Source organism: Delphinus delphis, chromosome 13 (assembly GCF_949987515.2).
Source record: "Delphinus delphis chromosome 13, mDelDel1.2, whole genome shotgun sequence".
NCBI classification, from domain to species: Eukaryota; Metazoa; Chordata; class Mammalia; order Artiodactyla; family Delphinidae; genus Delphinus; species Delphinus delphis.
In genome coordinates, this window is record NC_082695.1 from 32355246 (window position 1) to 32375649 (window position 20404).

A 20404-nucleotide genomic window follows, 5' to 3' on the forward strand; every position below is an offset into this window, starting at 1 on the left:
GCCTCGGCCAGGGGAGCCATGCGCACCAGGACTCCACAGATGACTTTGGTGACCCCTGCAGTGTCATTCCAGGGCCACTTGGGTGTGAGATCTGAATGTGGCCCTGAGGATCCTGAGTTTCAGTCTGAATTTCAGCCTCCATAGGTTTTAGGCACATCCAGCCACAATGGCTTTGGAAATCTAAGTCCCCACCTTCACTATCGTCACAACTTAGAGTATCTCTGTATCTTGTAACGGTACAGTGGTCCCTCCTCAGCCGTGTTTTTGCTATCCATGGTTTCAGTTACCTGTGGTCGACTGTGGTCCAAAAATATGAAATGGAAAATTCCAGAAAGAAACAATTCATACGTTTTTAATTGGGTGCTCTTCTGAGTAGGGTGTTGAAATCTCCCACCATCCTGCTCCCACTGGGGACGAGAATCATCCCTTTGTCCCACCCTTTGGCCACTTAGTATCCGTCTCACTTATGGATCTACTATCGTGTTATCGAAGTGCTTGTGTTCAAGTGACCCTTACTTTACTTAACAGTGGCCCCAAAGCACAAGATAGTGATGCTGGCAATTGGATGTGCCAAAGAGAAATCATAAAGTGCTTCCTTTAAGTGAAAAGGTTAATGTTCTCAACTTAGTAAGGAAAGAAAAAAGATCGTATGCTGAGGTTGCTAAGATCTCTGGTAAGAACGAATTTTCTCTCCATGAAATTGTGAAGAAAGAAAAGAAATTTGTGCTAGTTTTGCTGTCGCACCTCAAACTGCAAAAGTTATACCCACAGTGCATAGTAAGTGCTTGGTTAAGATGGGAAAGGCGCTAAATTTGTACAATATGGTATTTTGAGAGGGATTGCATTTACAAAACTTCCATTACAGTATATTTTTATAATTGTATTTTACTATCAGTTATTGTTGTTAATCTCTTACTGTGCCTAATTTGTAAATTAACCTTTATCCTAGGTATGTATGTACAGGGGAAAAACATAGTATATATAGAGTTTGGTAGTATCCTGGGTTTCAGGCATCCACTGGGGTTCTTGGAACATCTACCCCACAGAGAAGGGGGGACGGCTGTAGTGTAATGTCTGACGTGCACTGAACATTTATGTGCTGGGAGCCGTTCTAATCCCAAGAACTCAGTGAAGTGTGAGTACTGCAACTACGCCGTTTTAAAGATGGAAAACCTTGATACAGAAGAGTTAAGCATCTCATCCAAGGTCACTCAGCAGCTGCATGGGACCAGGATTCATACCCAGGCAAGCTGGCGGGGATCGGCCCTTCCCCTGATGTCACCGTCCTCTCCCAGGTAGACTGAGTATCCACCCCAAACCCTCAGCTCCGGAAGAAATCAGACCCAGGAAATGGTACAAAGAAGGCAAAACAACCACCACGAAACACTCCACAATACCTCCCCTCTCTCGTGTTACTATGGAGAATTCGTCTTGCCTTGTGTTGATTTTGAATAAAGCCACTTCCGTGCATAGAGTGTCTGCCTGACCTCAGGAGCTTAGAGCGGCACCTGTCACTGAAGGCACATTGTCGTCCCCTCCCACCAGCTCTGTGCTGTAGGTATTGTCACCTCCAGTCGTGTCGTAGCGATGGCAGCTGGTTATTGCAAGCTCCCTGCTCAGGGCCTCCCTCCCTAACCTAACTCACGTCTTTTAGAGCAGGAAAACTCAACTTCCCGGCTTTCCGACTCACGCTGTAAAGCTGAGAGTAGTAAAAATGTTATCCGTGGTCAGCATGTGAGTAGTTCTGGCGGGGCTCCCCCAAACTGGGGCTGCCGGCACACAGGCAAGAGCCCTCCCCCAGGAGTGGATCTCACCCAGCCGGTGGGGGGGGGGGCACTCTGGCATCCAGAGCCTGATCCCCACCACGCTCTGCTCAGCCTTCCGGAAATCCAGCCTCCACCTCCCTCCAAACAAATAGATTGACTTAATGGGGACAAAGAACGAATTCCAAAGCCACTGAGAGCATAAAGCCGCCTGAGCGCAAGTGCACGGCACCCAGCCGGCTCCCTCCCTGCCTTGGGTGGTGACCTCAAGGCCATCTTTTTTTTTTTTTTAACATGTTTATTGGGGTATAATTGCTTTACAGTGGTGTGTTAATTTCTGCTTTATAACAAAGTGAATCAGTTATATACATATGTTCCCATATCTCTTCCCGTATGTCACAAAGAAAGAAAACTACAGGCCAATATCGCTGATGAACATAGATGCAAAAGTCCTCAACAAAATACTAGCAAACAGAATCCAACAGCACATTAAAAGGATCATACACCATGATCAAGTGGGGTTTATTCCAGGAATGCAAAGATTCTTCAATATACGCAAATCAATCAACGTGATACACCATATTATCAAACTGAAGGAGAAAAACCATATGATCATCTCGATAGGTGCAGAGAAAGCTTTCAACAAAATTCCACACCCATTTATGATAAAAACCCTTCAGAAAGTAGGCATAAAGGGAACTTTCCTCAACATAATAAAGGCCATATATGACAAACCCACAGCCAACATCGTCCTCAATGGTGAAAAACTGAAAGCATTTCCACTAAGATCAGGAACAAGACAAGGTTGCCCACTCTCACGACTCTTATTCAACATAGTTTTGGAAGTTTTAGCCACAGCAATCAGAGAAGAAAAGGAAATAAAAGGAATCCAAATCGGAAAAGAAGAAGTAAAGCTGTCACTGTTTGCAGATGACATGATACTATACACAGAGAAGGCCATCTTGCTACTAGAACTGAGTCCCCGTCCTACGGGGCCAGAGCCGTGGGCAGCAGTGGACGGAGGAACCCAGTGCCGTTCGGTGGAGCTGCCAACCGCATGTTGGGTTCATTTCCAAGTGGCTGCCTCAGCACTCAATCTGCTTCCAAAATTACCATGTGGGAAATTCCCTTGCTTGGGAGCACGGGGTTTTTTTTGCATTAACGCAGTCACCATCACTAGACATCTTCGTGCCTCCCAAACATAAGACTGATTCCTCGTGGCTTTTCAGAGTCCTGTATGTTTCAGAAACTACACGTGATCGGTTACCTAGGGCATGGGTTTGGGACACATATGTGATTTGTCTTTTAAGCCCATGCCATTTCAGCAAAAGCAACCAACTGATGGATGTGGCACTTTTCCAGAATAAAGCCCGGCTTTGGCTCAAGGTCTTAATCCCTAAGAGCACAGAGCTCTAACTCCTGGCTTCCGTGGAGAGCCTGGCGATTCCGCGTGGCCGGAGCTGCAGATGCTCTGTGACGCTTCCTCCCTGGGTTTCCGGGGCTTGTTTTGTACCTGCTCCTGTCCAACCTGACACCTTCATTAAGGAACATTCACACCTGTAAACCTACTGGCTTTGTGAAGAAGATGTGAAGTTTCAGCCTTACATGCTGCTGGCTGAACTACACAGAGGAGATAACCTATTTACATACTAAAAAGGTCAGCGTCGGACAATCCGCATTTAGAGATAAATTTGCTGCTGCCTGCAACTGGAGCAGAAGAATTTGGGAGAAGGCCGCAATTTTTCCGTCTGTTTATCTGTGTGGACTGCACACATGGGTAAAGATGCAGGATGTCTGTGCTCAGCAGTCGGGCAGAGATGGACAGGCTCCCTTGTACTTTAGAACCTCTCTGGTCACTAACCAGTAGGCGATTATGTGAATGTGCAAAGTGCAGGACAGCCTCGCCTACTAACAACTGTTAGTTAATTTGAGATGGAAATACTTGCATAATAGCTCTTCAGACATGGTCAGTAAAACACAAGCCTTCATAATAGACTTTAAATTACATAGCTACTGCTTACTTACCCTGCCATTTGCATTAGGAAAGGTAGACTTTTAGAGGGCGTAGAACATTTCCTTTTGTGTTCTTTCCTTTCAAAGTCTTAAAATATCAACAGCTTTATTCGGCTAATGTGTGTTGAAAGTGTCTTAAAAGATGTCGTTACAAAGGCATGAATTTTCTCTAGAATCTCGGTAGTGGTTTTGTCCTTATCCATTTGTACATTCAAAGCAGAATAATGAGGGAATTGAGATCCATGGCTCCATCTAAATGTCAGGATATGACAGAAGATTAAAGTCCCTCGTGAAGGTGGAAAACTCATTCAGAAAGGCTGGGGAGGAGCGTGGGCGGAAGTGGAGTCTGACTCCTTGGAGACACCGGCCAATGCCCCTAGAGCCTTAGGACCCTGGCCACTCAGAGCTTTGCTCTCGAGGGAGGGCCCAGTTAGGAGGGCTTGGGCGGGGTGGGGGCACCCAGCTCTCAGCTGCAGCCTCTTCCCCAAGCCCGGCAAGGCCAGCGTGCCCTGCAGAGACCAACAGTAGCAGCTGCCACCTAGGTTCTCCTGGGATCCTGAGCTGCATTCCACACACGGTGTCCCCCAGGGGACCCTTGAAGCCAGATGTGGACCTGGGCCCATTGTGACGCAGGCAGCGGCTTCCAGAAGGGAACCGGGCTTCGTGGGCGGGCACATCCCTGGTGGCCGGTGTGCCCATCCACTTAGAGCCATGTCCAGCGGGGCTCTGGGCCTGCTCTGACTCTGGACTCAGGGAGAGAGAGGCCGGTGCAGTGACAGGCCGGCTCCTCTCTGGCATCAGTGGGTCACAGAGATGATTCGATCCTGCTTAGCAAACGGCCACATTCTCGGGCCTTCATAACTCCTGTTTCTCCTGACTGTGGTTTTGAAATAGAGCAGCGGTGTCGCTGTGCGGGGGAGGGCCTCCTGGGCAGTGATGCCATTGGTCCAAGGTTCGTCCAGGGTTCCAGGGGGTCTGACTCGGGCCCTCGGCGGGGAGGGGCCACCAAGATGCTGCCCCCCTCACCCACCTGCCTGTCTTGCAGAGCACTTGGCCGCGCGGACGCAGCAGGCCCTGCACCAGTCGGTCTTCATGTCGTCCTCGTCCGCCCAGCCTTTCCGGGACCTTCCCCTGGGCCGCAAACAGCACCTCAAGCTGCTCCCCGGCGTGGCCGACGTGCAGGCTGGCAAGGTGGCCCGGTGGACGGTGGATGAGGTAAGCGGCTGCCCGGGGCCGGGGTTTCTCTTAGGTGCTGAGTCCACGTGTGCCAAATTCCAGATCCACGCTTGAGGGAGAAGCAGGCTGACGCTCAGGACGTTTGGGAAGCCCCCTAGTGGGGCCCTGCCCTCCCCAGCCTTCTCCCAGCGCCGTCTCCACTGCCTGCCCCCCGGGGTGGGGTGCTGATTTAGGCCTCCAGCGCCGCATCACAGGTTTGCTCTGAGGAAACACGAACGTGTGGGCCTCCATGCCTGTGTCCTGGCAGCCCCGGGCGATGCCCCCCACCCCGCATGCTCTGTGCCCAAGGGGCTCCCTCTTCCTGGTGCCCCCGAGGCCCCGGGATCCCATATTCTCACGCCCAGGCAGCACCGCGCTGCCGTGTGTCCATCCGCGGACACGGGGGATCAGGTCAACCTCAGGTTTATGGATAAATTAGGTCACAGTGTTGCATAAGATGCCGAACAGAGGGGAAAGTGGATTTGATTGTAATAGAAACACACCTTACAACGTTGGTTTTACGTAAGAATCAGGTAAGTGCCGTTGCTCCCTGTGATGCTGTGGAAACGCTTCATACTTAAAGCAACACACTCTGACTGATACTCCTTTTGATGAAGGTATTGTTCTCACTCATCAGGCCTTAGTTTTTTTGTTTTTTTTTTTTAATGAAAGAAAAGCATGGGTCACTCTTTTGACAAGACAGAGTAGAGCTGCAGTTAAACTAGTCACGGATACTCACTGAGCATGTCCAGCAGTCAAGTCACCTGGACTCCATCTCGCTCAGGGGCTTCCTTTCCAGCCCCAGAAAAGGAGCAGCGACTAAGGCCCTGCAGAGGTCAGAGGTCCGGGGGGCCTCCGCCCCTCCTCCCAGGCAGCGCACAGAGTGTGCCTGGTGGGTTCCCCCAACCTGGCACCCTCGGCGTGGACGGGGCCCAGCACACCCTGCCTGCCCGCCTGGTCCCTCTCCTTCCAAGGCCCTGTGGGTCCCGCAGGACAGAGAGGTGACTGGACATGCCAGGTGCTGTGGGGTTGTTTGGGGGGGGTGACTAAATGTGACCGTGCTCCCTAGAGAGTATTCATGGTCTGCGCCTGCCCATCTGAGAACTTTTACCAGTTTACAAAGCCGACTGAATTAAAACCTATTGTGGCTGTTGTAAGGAACGGCACCAAAGACGGAGGAGAGCTTAAACAAGCTTTATTTGGGAACGCTCCCGGGCGAGGTTCACTGGTTCGAGAGAAAGGGGCCAAAGAAGTCGCGCCCGGGTGTGGGCGCGAACAGAATTTATAGGGATGCACGCAGGGGAGGTGCTTGCTGTGTGAAGCAGCCCTTTTTTGGTAATCTCTCGGGTGTTGTGGCAATGTCAGGTGTCGGTTGCATCAGCCTCAGAGCCGTTGGTTCCACCCCTTGGGGAGCGGGAAGACCAGGGCTGAGTGGTGTGGCAATGTTAGGTGTCGGTTGCATCAGCCACTTTGGCGGGGGTTCCGTCTGGCTCCCTGGGCCCTTCCCCGGACCTGCTGGCCTTACAGCTGTAATCAAAGCACTGCTGGTTTTGCCCTTGAAATAACCCAGGGTTCAAGGGCAGTCTCTCTCTCTTTTGACCTTCAAGCCATTCATCTGAGGTTCTGCGCCGTTTAAGTTAGATGACAGTGGCCCCTCTCCCCTCTTCTTCCTGTGCTCCTGGTCCCTGGTATGTCACTGTCCTGCTCAGACGTCCAGCCCAGCCCCACATGTGCAGAGCGACTGCATCCCGACGGAGAGGGAGTGGGCACAGCAGGGCGAGCACTGCACCACATCCTGGTCCCCAGATGAGCCCGCAGGACCTGCCTGGCTGTCCGCCCACCCCTGACCTTGGGCCCCACGTCCTGCGCCTCCCTAGTCCCCGTGTACTGTTGTCACATGTGCACGGTCACTGCCCAGCCCCTGCCCAGCGCAGGCTCTCCTCCTGCAGGAGCCCTCAGGCTGCTCCCACGTCCCTCAGGGCCCCCGTTTCCTCTGAGAGTCTCAGGCTGCACCTCGGATGCTCACTCTGCTGACCCTGAACCTCAAGCACATGAGCGGAGACCTTACTTGGCCTGTGTCCTGAGAGCTTCTCACTGCGCCTGGCACTAGATCACCCAGTAAGTGTTTGTTGAGTGAATGGCAAGGGCATCTGAGCTGGATTTTGAAACAAAAGTGCAATCAGTCCAAGCAGAGAAAAGACGGGACGCCATGCGGGGAAGGAAAACTATAGGAGTGGGGGTGAGTGTGACACGTGCAAGGATGACAGACACACACGTGTCCCTCACTGACATCATGATGGTAGTGAGCAGTGTTGATGTAATGATAGGGAGGCACGCACGCTGATTTTGCCCATTTTACAGACAGGGAAGTGGAGGCACCGGAGACTAAGGAAACTCTTAAGGCCACACGGTCAGAGCCAGGTCCTGAGCCGACGTCTCACCACACCCCAAGCACACCGCCCACTGGGGCTTGGGGAAGGCGGCCTGCGGCAGGCGGGAGATGGGCCAGGTGCACCAGTCAGGCAATACCAGGTTCTTAGGTTCTAAGGCAGAAAGTCATGTTGTGAAGCTGGTGCTTCAGGGAGATGAAAACAGCACAGGCCAGCAAGGAGGGTGAGAGTAAGAAGGGGCCGGGCTGGGCGCCACTGTCCAGAGCCACCCGGGCTCAGCAGACGAAGCCACAGCACAGGAAATAGATGAGGCACAAGACGAGGAGGTGAAATGAGCCAGCGTGGTTCCATTTATACTCTCAGCGCTACGCAGTTTGGTACTTAATTAGGATAATGATGTGTGAGAACTACAAGGCCCACACACTTCATCGGAAAGAATGGAAAAGGAGTGGTGCTGTCAAAAAACGGAACTCCGGGGACAGGATCCAGTTTGGGGGCCAAGGGATAAGATGATGAATTTATTCTGGGACCTTCTGAGTTAGGGTCCCCTCAGGGTACACGAGACATGGCTTCACCAGGCACGATCCCCAGAGAGCACGGCCAGGGATGGAGGCCGGTGGGTCCACGGCGGAAGTGCAGGAGGAAGGGCGAGAAGTTGGGGGGAGGCTGGAAGTGAGCGTCCCAGGTCACAGGGTTCCCGGCTAGGGCTGTGGGGTTGGGCTTCAGGGGATTGGGGAAAACTGTGTACAAAATGTGCGTTTTTCCCCATAAGAAGAGGGCCACAGCTTTTATTAACTTCTTGGGGGGTGGGGTGGGGCATCACCCCAAAGGAGCAGGGATCACTATTTAGGAACATTAGGGAATAAATAGGAAATTCGGGGGTGGGGCCTCTGATCTGACCAGTTTCAAGTCTGACACTGAACAAAATGAAGTTTGGAGGGTGATTAAAGGGAAGTAGCGGGTCCATCGTTAGGATGGGGCGGGCCTCAGAAGGAAGAGACTCACTAGGGGGCGGGGAGGACCGAAGAGGCCACGGAGGATGATCAGGAAGCTGCGATCACAGTTCTGAGTTCTCTGTGACGGGTACACACGGGATCCCAGCGTTTTACTGCCGAAGGTGACCTTCGACATTTTCTGGATTAACGCTGAAGCAGCCATCGGGGAGGCTGGCTGCCTGGAGCACTTCGTTGACCGTGGCTGCCCACGGGGCGCATCCCAGAGAAAACAGGCGGGGTCACTCCCTAACGCTGATGTACCTTTGTCTTGATAGCTCCCTAATTAGATGCCCTTGAGGACGAGGACCACATCCTAAATTTCTCTCTGTATTCTCACATTCTGTAGCACATTTCCTGGCACAAAAACTGGTCCTCGAGAAGAAACGTTGAGTGGTCACAGTGTGGGCGTTGTGATGCGTTTGTATCGTTGAAAATAAGGGGGCTCCCTAGGGGGGAGCCCAGCGAGTACCAGCCACAGGGGCCACTGTGTCTGCTCCAGCTGCTGCATTAAGAGCGGCGAGTCGGGTCGTGAGGACGAGAGAAGGCAGTTCAGGGTGAGCAGGGCGGGGCCGTGCCTTTGTGCTTTGTTCCCACCGGGCAGGAACGGGAGCTCAGGGGCCAGGGACAGGGCGTGTGGAAAATGACTTGTGGGTCCTTGTGCTAAGTGCCATCCAGGGACACTTAAGGCGGGTGAGTGTCTCTGGCAGGAGATGCAGCACAAGGACAGTCCCTCTTGTCAGCCGTCCTGGCTGGGAGGAGACCTCCGCTCTGAGTTGTGTTACCTGACGGACCTTTGTCACGTTGCCCGGAGGTGGGGGCTGGCTTTTAACTCCTTTGCTGTTTCTGTGGTGTTTCTGCCAGAGCGATTTCTTCCAGAGCACCGGCAGGCTGTGAAGTTAGTTCAGTGGTTCCAAAAGGAGAGACGAGACCAGATGCAAGGACATCATTGTAGTAGAGGTTACTGTTTTGTGAAACCTTCGTTAGGAATGCGTGAGTGTGCACACACTCTAGCTGTGGTCCCTGGGGAGCATATTTCTTACTCTGGTCATGGAAATGTGCTATAGAAGGGTACAAGCATCTAAGAGTAGGGACTGAATTATTTTTATATCTTTTTACATCTTTATAGCAAGTACACCAGAGCAGGTGTGTGACAAATGTGCGAGTGAGTGGATGAATTGGGAGACGAATTTTCTGCAGCCCCTCCTGCCAGGCGTCCATGGGCACACGCAGGCCAGATGCGACACGTACGCACATTACAGCCGCGGGTGCAACTCGGGGTTGCTTGGTGCCCATGTGGGTACTTCTGTTTCTTACATTCAAAAATGCCTTTTGAAGCAGCATGTATAGATCGCCCTGGCCTTATCCAAGGGCTCCCTAAATGTCCATTAGATCTAAAAGATGGTGGTCGCTTTCCAAGCGATCTTTGCCCAGGAGGGAGTGTTTTGAAAAATTCAGGATACTGCTACCTAAGCATAGCAGCCTTATACGATTGGTCCCTGAAAAAGGGCAACTAACAAATTCCACTGATAAGAAATGAGACCCGGGCTGGAAACATGGTCCCCAGTGGACCCGAAGCCAGGACAGTCAGGCACCCGGCGTTGGCTCAGCAAGATGGGAACGTCGGCATCGGGAGAGGTTGAAGGAAGCAGCAGCTGCACTGAAGGAAGCAGGCCTGCTGGGCTGCACGAGGATGCCAGGAAAAGGCGGTTGCCCAGGAAGGAAGTTGGGTGGAGTAAAGGGCTCAGCTCAGAGCCTGCACAGTTTCATTTCTTAGTCTTTCCAAACTGCTGTGTCATCCCTGGAACTAACTTACTCCGCGTCCTTCCAAAACAAAACTGGGGTGTCTGCTGTGGACACTGCGCTCCCAAGAACTTGGGGAACCAGGTGTGCTGCCCCCACCAAGGCCAAGGCCAAGGCCGGCCACCCTGGGCTCCAGCAGGGCCGCCATCACCTGAGGAAAGCAGCCAAGTCCACACAGCTGTCCTGGGTGGAGGCAAAGGACGGGGCGGCAGCTTCCTCCTCTGTGGACTCATGGAACCGTGTGAACGCTTCTCCGCATTGACCGCGACGTGAAGAAGGAAGCACGTGCTGAAGGGGAACATGAGAGGGAACCCTTCCGTTACTGCTCTGCGGTCTAGTGAAGTTCACCACTTTACAGCGAGGAAATGGGCTTTCTACTGAAGCTCAAATAGAATTTATTCTCGGGACTGGCAGTACTGAATAATGATACCAAATCACGATCCGGGCCAGAAGGGTCTGCCTCAGTAGATTGCATGGAACTTGTTCTTTACTTTGGAAAAAGGCAGGTCGAATAGAATCAGAACCTCTTTCCAAAAAGACAGAGAATTTCAGACACGTGGTAACGAAACTGTCCGAGGAAGACAGCGAGGACCTGCCCCGCAGCACAGCCCTGTGTACTCTTTGGTTTAGCACGTTATTTATCCCCACTTAAAATCCAATCTACCTCTGACACAGACAGTGCTTTCCTGGCTCACAATACTGAGAAGAGGGAACGTGATCCTTTTTTTTAAATTTGTATTTGTTTGCCCAGAAAAGGACATTTTAACCTCTGAAAACCATCAGAGCAAGACTCAGCCCTGTTTTGAGAACAAAAGTTCCTGGAGCGTGTGTTTACGAGAGACTGTCTGTGGGGTGCGTCCCTGTCCCCGGGGGCCAAGCATCTGGGGGCCCTGGTGCTGGCATGGCTTCCCCAGGGGGAGCCAGTGATTGAGAGGCACCAGCGTGTGTCTTTAGCTAATTCCTAGAGCCACTTTTCTATGTTCACTTCCCCTACTGTGACCCGCGGCCCCCTCCTGTGACAGAGCCATCCCAGAAGAGCCCTCCTTCAGCGCGGTGGCTCCTACCAGGCGGTGTCGCCAGCACCCTGACTCGTTTTTCGTTGTCACAATCGTGCGCGCTGGGGCTGCTCCTGGCACCTAGCGGGGATGTCGCCAAACACCCTGCGGTTCGCAGGGCAGCCCCACAGCGAAGAAGGATCAGGCCCAGCGTTGGAGTCGCACTGGGCAGGAAACCTGCCCTTGAGCGTGTTGTCTCCGCCCCCAGCTGTTCCCTGTGACCCCACGTCAGGGTTTCACCTTCAGCACCTCCCACCCCCAGCGCTGGGGCGGGGGGCAGGGAGGGCCTTGGCCCTGAGTGCGCATTAGAACCAACCCAGGAATCGAATCCGTGCCCAGCCCTCCACCGGATCCAGCTTGACTGATTCAGAATCTCTGCAGCGTGAGCTGGGCCTGAGATCATCGTGTTTAAAGCTCTCCAGGTGGTCCCAGTGCATGTCCAGGGTGGAGAAGGGCTGCCCCCGGGGCACTCACTGGCCACGTGTGGCCTTGAGGAAGTTATTAAACCTCTTTGGGCTTCAGCTTCCTCATCATTTTTGTGGGAATTCCCTCCGCAGGGAGGTCCGAGTACCCATTGTTGGCCAGACGCTGGGGGCGGCCCTGGAGACTCGGGTACAGGAGACGGGACGGCCCAGGTCTGGAAAGGCAGATGGTGCCTGTCATCACTGCTGTGCACAGGCCGCTTGCCTCCTGCCCTCCCTGACCCCCAGGCTGGACAGGAGGGTCAGACGATGGAAGGTTCCAGGATGCCAGGGCTCCACACAGATGGAGGCTGTCATTGGCACCATGGTGACTGTAACCCCATGTAGGTCAGCCTGGAAATGAGGCCCGAAAAGATAGCAGGAGCTGGTCTCATTTCTGAGCTGGCGAATGCTACTGGGGCTTGATAGCTACTGTTTAAATCCCAAGCGTTTGAGGGATGCAAAGTGTATTTTACTCAAATGTTGAATGACTACAACCCAAGGTATTATTTCCGGTGCACGTTCTGAATCAGGCTTTTCATCTCGCGCTGTAGGTGGCTGAGTTCGTACAGTCTCTGCTGGGCTGCGAAGAGCATGCCAAGTGCTTCAAGAAAGAGGTAGGAAACGGAAAAATTACATGTTTCTCTACGACTAGGCCCGGAAGTGCTTTGTTTCCGTTTACTTAAGTGTAAATAAGGGCAGTTTGGGGGAGGCAAGACAAAGAGGTCCAGGCAGGAGGGGGCCCAGCAGGGCAGCCTCTGTCTGGGTCGCTGACGTGAGCTGTGCTTTGTCGCTGGAGCCTGCAGCCTCATCTCTGCAGCCGCTTGTGAAAGGGACTCTTGGGACACGTCACTCGGTTAATACCTGCATTGTGACTGCAGCCACGCTGGGGCAGAGGGGACCTGCCACGGGCCTGCACCCAGGAAAAGGGGGGCTTGTCTGCTCCAAAGTGGAATTAGGACCGTCCTACCTGTCCTTGCCCTGCCCCTACTTAGGGGGACACGGAGAAACCACACAATCCTTGAAACTTGGTTTCCTCATCTGCCTCCGGGGTTGCTGGTGGGATCAGCACAGAGAAGGCTTAGTAAAGCTCCGTAAGCGCTTACTGTTCCCATCATCACCATCACTGCTTTACTCTTAGGACTACCGGCTGTAAGGCCGGATCTTAACAAACGGCACCGCGAAACAGAGGAAAGCTTCAAGGGAGCTGTATTAGGGAGCCCCCCCGGGCGAGGTTCACTGGTCCGAGAGAAAGGGGCCAGGGAAGTCGCGCCCGGGCGAGGGTTGGGCAAGATTTTATAGGGGAAGAAGGGAAAGGGGTGTGGTGAATCCGGGAGTGTGCAGGGTATTCCTTATTTGGTGGTCTTTTCGGGTATCCTGGGGGACCGTTAGTCCCGCCCCTCGAAAGGCGGGAAGGCTGGGCCGGGTGCAAAGTCCTCAGGTCAGTTCCTGGAACTGGGTGGTCCGGAGAGTTTCGGTCTGATGCAATCTGTGAATCTGATTGTGTTCCCCTGCCTCGGGCCAGTTGGCCTTACATCCCAACATCTTTGGTGTAATGGGGCGGCGTTCTGATCTCTGGCTACTTCATGCTGAATGGGGGCGTCGAAAGGGGAGTCAGGCGGCCAGAGGTCCGAGGCTTAGGGGAGACCAGTGGGGAGTTCTGTAGGAAGCAAGGTGTAAGGTCCGAGGAGCATTTGGGTTGTGGCCCCCCGAGAGACTTCCTCCATGCGCCTGTGAAGGAACCTAAGAAAACAGGGAGCAAACATGAGCAAGATACAGATGAGAATTAAGGGGCCTAAGATTGGTGTTAGCCAGGTATAGAGGGTGGATCGCCACCAATCGGGAATTGGGGAGGCGGACTGTTGGTGTTTGCGTTGGAGTTCTTCTCTTAAGCGATGGAGGGCTTTTACGTTGTCTTTGACGAGTCCTGTTTCATTGATGTAATAGCAGTGTTCCTCCTGTAGGAAGAGGCAGGTACCTCCTCGGCCGTCAGGAGATCCAGGGCTCAGTCGATTTTGGAGGGCAACTCGGGCTACTGAGGTGATCTGGCGCTGGAGGGAGGTGATGGAGGCGGCAGAAGCCTCGATGCCTAGCTGGAGTCTCTGTTCTAGGTCACGGGATGTTGAGACACTGTGTGTTAGGACTCCTCCCCCGATGCCCGCAGCAACGAGAGAGGAGGCGCCGCGTAGGCTGCTCGTCGGTGTCCGTCAGGACCGAGTATTGAGCTGCCATCTAAGAAGAGGGTGCGGTCCGGGTTTGAAAGAGAGGTGTCAAAGAGTCCCTCTCTCAGGGGGCTGAGGGCCTCTACGAAGATAAGCAAGAGGGAGGCCGGGTTTAGGCGGGAGAGAGAGGTCGAGGGAGATAGCAGGGTTTTCAATGAATAGCAGGTAGAATTCCTGGATGCGGGAAGGGCCCAGGAGGGAGAGAGACTTGTGGCCTAGGAGGTCGACCAGCCGGTGGGAGGAAAACACGGTCAGTGGGTGGGCCAGAGTCAGTTTGAGTGTTTGTTTGGTCAGTTCGGCTGCCGCTGCTAGGGCCCGAAGGCATGGTTGCCATCCCCGAATGGCTGGGTCTAGCTGTTTGGAGAGGTAAGCCACGGGGCGGTAGGAAGGCCCTACAGGCTGGGCAAGGAGTCCAGTGCCTATTCCGGCCCGTTCATCCACAAAAAGGTGAAAAGGTCGGTTTGGGTTGGGCAGAGAAATGGGAGGAGAAGATAACAGCGTTATGGACGGGGAGAAAGGCCTGTCGAACGGCGGAAGGAGAGGTGAGGGGTCCTTGAGGGGTTTCTTTAGCGGCTAGATATAAGGGTTTAGCGAGGAGAGCAAAGTTAGGGATCCAGTGTCAGAAAAATCCTATAGGGCCCAAAAAGGAGAGAATTTGTTCCGCTGTTTCCGGAGGCTGGAGTTCACGGATAATCTGGGTGCGGTCGGCTGTTGGACCTTTTGTGGTAGGGGTAAGGTGGAGCCCCAGGTAGGTTACAGAAGATACAGATAACTGAGCCTTGGCTGGAGAGACCCGATAACCGCGAGAGCCAAGGTAATTGAGGAGATCTGCAGTATGTTGTCTTGAGAGGCTGAGAGACGGGCTACAAAGGAGGAGGTCATCTACATATTGAAGGAGTGTGCTGGGGGTAAGGGAGTAGGAAGTGAGGTCCCGTGCCAGCGCCTGACCGAAGAGGTGAGGACTGTCGCGGAAGCCCTGGGGAAGAACTGTCCAGGCGAGCTGACTGGAAGTATGAGTATCCGGCTCCGTCCAGGTAAAGGCGAAGAGGAAATAGGAGTCGGGATGTAGGGGGATAGTGAAAAAGGCATCTTTGAGATCCAGAACCGTAAAGTGGGTTGTGGATGGGGGGATATGGGAGAGCAAGGTGTATGGGATTGGTACTACTGGGTGGAGAGGAATTATGGCCTCATTGATTAGTCGGAGGTCCTGGACCCGGCGATAATCTCCAGAGGCCTTGCGGACAGGCAGGATGGGGGTGTTGCAGGGAGAGTCCGTGAGGATAAGGAGTCCCTGGTTTAGGAGTCTGGTGATAATAGGTTGTAGGCCCCTAAGGTGAGTCTCAGAGATGGGAAATTGGGGCCTTGATGGAAATTTGGAGGGGTCCTTTAGGCGGATGAGGACGGGGGAATGGTGTGTTGCTATTATGGGCTTAGAAGTATCCCAGACTTGGGGATTGATTGGGTTCAGTGTGATTGGAAGAGGGGGATAGGAGGGGGAGGGTTCTAGAGACAGGCCAAGAAGAGGAAGCAGGAGTTGGGAGGAGGGGACCTTAGGGTCAAGTCTAACCAGCTGGAGGGAGGCTCCTAAGTGGAAAAGGACATCTAGGCCTAGCAAGGGAAATGGGCAGGATGGTATGACTGAGAAGGAATGAGTAAAAGGGAGTCCTTTGATATGACATGGGAGTGGACCAGTCTGGAGTGGGAAGGATGGTTTGCCATCAGTACCCATGACCGAGATCTGGGAAGGAGAAACTGGCCCGGAATAAGTAGGCAGGACCGAATAGGTAGCCCCCGTGTCCACCAGAAATGAGATGGACTTACCCGCTACCTGTAGCGTTACCCTGGGCTCGGCGAGGGTGATGGGGGTCTTCGAGTCCGGGCGCCGTCAGTCATCAGTCAATCCCAGCAGTTCGAGTGGTAATGCCGTTGGGTCGGCCTGCCCCCCGCGTGGAGATGCTGAGGGAGGGCCAGTCGTAGGGCAGTCACTCTTCCAGTGGCCCGTTAGCCCGCAGCTGGGACAGGGCTTAGAAGGGGGTCGGGGATTGGGACATTGGCGAGCCCAGTGGCCTACTTTTCCGCATTTGAAGCAGGCCCCCGGCGGGGTTGCCTTTTGCGGGCCCCGTGGATGCTGTGATCCATGGGAGATGGCCGGCCTCAGGGCGGCTACAAGAGCTTGGGTTTGGAGGGCCACCTTCTGGTGCATCCGAGCCTGTCGGCTGGATTCTGCCAAATCCTCACGGCCATTGTAGACTTTAAAGGCCATTTTTACCAGATCTCGAATAGGGGTTTGAGGGCCGTCTTCTGCCCGTTTTAATTTCTTTTGGATGTCCAGGGCTGATTGGGTGATAAAATGGGTGGCTGGGACCGTTGCCCCTGCCAGGGTGTCGGGATCCAGCCGGGTGTAGAGAGTTAAGGCCTCTGTAAGGCGATTGAGAAAGATAGCTGGATTTTCGTTAGGTTCTTGGGTTATCTCTTTTGGTTTTTCAAAATTTACTACCTTATGAGCAGCAGCCTGCATGCCAGCAAGGAGGCATTGGATCATGAGGTCGCGTTTACGGCGGCCATCTTGGCCATCCTGATAAGTCCAGCCTGGATCGGTGCCAGGTACGGCAGTCGCTCCGACAGGCATGGAGTTGTTGGTAAGGTGAACCTGATCTGCATGGTTTAGGGCAGCAGTTTGAATTCTTTCCCTCTTGTCAGGGGTCAGATAGAAGATAGGATCACAAAGATATCGTGCCAGGTTAGATCGTAAGCTTGAGAGAGGTAGCGAAATTCTTTGATGTAGCGGGAAGAGTCGGCAGAAAAGGAGCCTAATCGCTTTTCTATTTGAGAGAGATCTTGGAGGGAAAAGGGAACATGAACTCTAACTAATCCTTCCGCTCCTGCTACCTCCCTCAGAGGGCAGTGGAGATTTGGATCTTGGGAGACGTGAGAACGTGTATGTGCACTAATTGGCGAAGCAAGGGGCGTGGGAGGAGAAACCGTCGAGAGAGGCGGGGGAACGGTTGGAGGGGCCGGAGCGGGTTCGGGAGGAGGAGGGACCGCTTCAGGGTAGGGTGGAGGTTGGAGAGGAGTTCTGGAGGGGGGAGAGGCGAGAGATTCGGGTGGGTCGGCTAGTGGAGACGGGTCATCGTCAAAGGAAATTAGGGGCTTGGATGTAGGAGATGTAGAAGGAAGGGCAGGAGCGTAAATACCAGAAGGCCTGAACATAGGGTACCTCGGACCATTTGCCCGTCCTGCGGCAGTAATTATCTAGATCACGGAGGATGTTACAATCGAAAGTCCCTTCAGGACTGATTGTCTAGAGGATATTGTGGCCAGGCCACAGTGGAATAGAAAATAAGCCGTCGGCAACGGAGATCTTGGGAGAAGCCGAGGGCTGTAAAATTGGCTAGGAGACACCCCAGGGGCGTCTTAGCATCTGGTTTCAATTGTGAGGTTCCCATGACCCCCAGTCTGTCCCTGAGTGAATGGAGAGGGAGAGAGGCGTCCCTGGTCTCAGTCTCCAATTCACGGCAGGTCGGAGGGCGGTCAGGCGATTGGGACGTCTCCACAGTTGCCCGAGGCCCGGAGAGAGGACGGAGGAGTCCCTGACGCGGCCGCGATTAGGGACAGGGAGTCCGGTGGGCAGGGACTCTGGGGGTCGGAGGGAACAAGGGAGGGGGACTTACCCCATTTTCTGCCGGATCGGGTGGATGAGTAGAGGTTCCCTGGTTGTCTCCTGGGGGAGGGGAGGAGCGGCCTGCGCGGTAACCCGCGGGGCTTGGTACCCCTCCCGGGTTTTGGCACCAAATGTAAGGTCGGATCTTAACAAACGGCACCGCGAAACAGAGGAAAGCTTCAAGTGAGCTGTATTAGGGAGCGCTCCCGGGCGAGGTTCACTGGTCCGAGAGAAAGGGGCCAGGGAAGTCGCGCCCGGGCGAGGGTTGGGCAAGATTTTATAGGGGAAGAAGGGAAAGGGGTGTGGTGAATCTGGGAGGGCGCAGGGCATTCCTTATTTGGTGGTCTTTTCAGGTATCCTGGGGGACCGTTAATCCCGCCCTTCGAAAGGCGGAAGGCTGGGCCGGGTGCAAAGTCCCCAGGTCAGTTCCTGGAACTGGGTGGTCCGGAAAGTCTCCAGGTCAGTTTCTGGAACTGGGTGGTCCAGAGAGTTTCGGTCTGATGGAACCTGTGAATCTGATTGTGTTCCCCTGCCTCGGGCCAGTTGGCTTTACACCAGCCACTTGGCCCGCGAGTCTTGCCTGAAGTTCTGAAGGTTGGGGTGTGGCCGTAGGGCGGTGCTCTCCACCACTGTGGGAATGTGCTCGTTACCCCATGGGAAGGGTATTCCACTCTCTAGATGGACGATTCTTCATTAGACAATATATTAGACATGGAAGCTTTTAAAACTCTCAACACCCCACGTGGGGTCCCCAGGGACCCCTCCTTCCTCAGGGAGACACTGACACCATGGTTTGTATTGTTAACTAAAAAGGATTAGAACCACAGGGCTGGGTTCATGGAAGGGTGTCACCCTAGCAAACTTCATTCTGTCCTCTTGGTTCTGGAACCTGGACTCCTTCTGAGCCCATCTGTGAAAACAGGCAGCGTGACTGTGGGACAGGCCACAGTCGCCGGGACTCAAACTCTGAGACCACCCTGGGGCTTCTAGAAACTGGAAAAACGGCCTGCACGGTGGCACTGGCCATCACGTGACCTCAGGAAAGCCATGACATTTCAGACCACAGTATGTTGTAAAAAAGTTAATAAACAAAGCATTCATTTTGAATGTACTTCGGCTTATAATGGTGTTTGGCATAGGAGTCATTTTAAATACAGGAGGGTTAAAAGGAGAAAACAAAAACCAAACCAAGCCACTGGCCGAAACCCCTTCACATTTGGTATAAAGACTTCAAGTATTTTAACTCTGTGTATGTTTACAGTGGTCGTGCACATTTAATTTTACAAATTAAAACAGATCTTTCTGTCTCATCAGATCATGTTTCGTTGCTTAACAATCCATGAAAATTTTCCCAAATCATTAACTATTTCATTGTAACATGAATTTTGGTGACTGACTGCCTGGTCCCTCATCCTAGGTAACACTGTAATTTATTTCCTTCTGCCGTTTCTGGAGTGCCCGGGTGTTTGCAGTGCTGCACTGTTATAAATAACACCATCGCGTGCTCCTCGTTCATTGTTCTCATGGGAAACATTCCTGGAAATTTCACTTGGTAGATGAAAGTGGGTTATTGTTAAGGCCCTTTATACAAATTCAGTCCAAAATTTTAAAAACGTAACAATAGAAATTCAGCCTAGGGACAGTTCATGTACACTGAATTCACATTTAACAGAATGAACCCCTCTTTGATTTAACTTAGCTTCAGCATTCTGGGGAAAACAGAATTAATGGGGGTCGGACTAAGATGCCGTCGTGGTCTGTGGTCCCCAAGCTCTGGTAGGCCACCGCGTCCCCATCACACAGCTCAGCACCCAGGGGCCCCTGGAGGGCAACCAGACTTGAACAGCAGGATATGTTTATTTGTGCTGATTTATTGATCTACAGCAGATTGATGGCAAAGCCTTCCTGCTCCTGACACAGAAGGACATTGTCCAGGTGATGAAGATCAAACTGGGTCCAGCCCTGAAGATTTATAACTCCATCCTCATGTTCAGAAGCTCCCAGGACCTCGCCGGGGAAGGTGCTGTCTCGGGCCAGGAAGGCAGGGGGAAAGCCTGCACCTGATGGGCTGCGGCCACCACGCCTTGTTCTCTCAGCAGGAGCGCCAGCCACATGAACTTGATTTCGGTGTGCCCGTGGTCACGTCCAGGTGATCTGGACCTTGTAAAGTGGCTGCGGTTTTTATGTTTGCAGGGTTTGCTGGCTGGTCCGGCACCAGTGACGCAGAGGCCCAGGCACATGCAGGCTTCTGACCGGCCTCATCTCGGCTCTGACGTGCTGCAGCGACCAGACCAGAGCAGCCCGCGTGCGCCTTTATCCTTCTCCCTCGCCCTGGAGGAGGTCACTTCCCATTTGCAAGGATGCAACTCTCCAGTGGTAGAGTATCAGGAAAACGGTTTTCACACACACATTGTTGTTCTGTTTTCACCAGAACGGCTTCTGAGCTGGGCTGCGATTTGCCCTCCGGGTGCAGTGAGTCTAAGCGATAGAGGCCTGGTGCTTTAAACAGACTCCTGTGAGATTTGTGTACTTTACTCAGGAAAGCATGGATCGTTAAAAAAATTAGTAATAAGCACATGTTTTCATGATCCATTAATTCTCCTTTGTGTTCCACAAACCGTTTCTCAGTTGTGCTGCCAGGGTCTCGTGAGTGTGCCCAGCCAGCCGGGCACCTGGCAGAAGCTGGCAGGACCCTCCTGAGGACCCTCCACCTGCAGTGTCCCCGCAGGGACCCGTGTCCTCACACAGACACACCTCCCTCCCCCCCCAACCTCCGACGTCTTCACAGCTTCTGCTCTAAGGGTCGCCTCAGGGGGGCTGACTTGTCCT

The 20404-nt window shown here is 53.4% G+C and overlaps 1 protein-coding gene across 1 annotated transcript in view; it reads left to right on the forward strand.

Annotated features, from left to right (window-relative positions):
- Positions 1 to 19639, forward strand: part of L3MBTL4 (L3MBTL histone methyl-lysine binding protein 4) — a 302262-nt gene extending 282623 nt beyond the window's left edge. The window contains exons 15-17 of the mRNA XM_060027767.1: positions 4822 to 4991; positions 12247 to 12309; positions 19460 to 19639. Of these exons, the coding sequence (XP_059883750.1) occupies positions 4822 to 4991; positions 12247 to 12309; positions 19460 to 19639 (413 nt within the window). The remainder of the gene's footprint in view (positions 1 to 4821; positions 4992 to 12246; positions 12310 to 19459) is intronic.
- Positions 19640 to 20404: the final 765 nt, after the last annotated feature.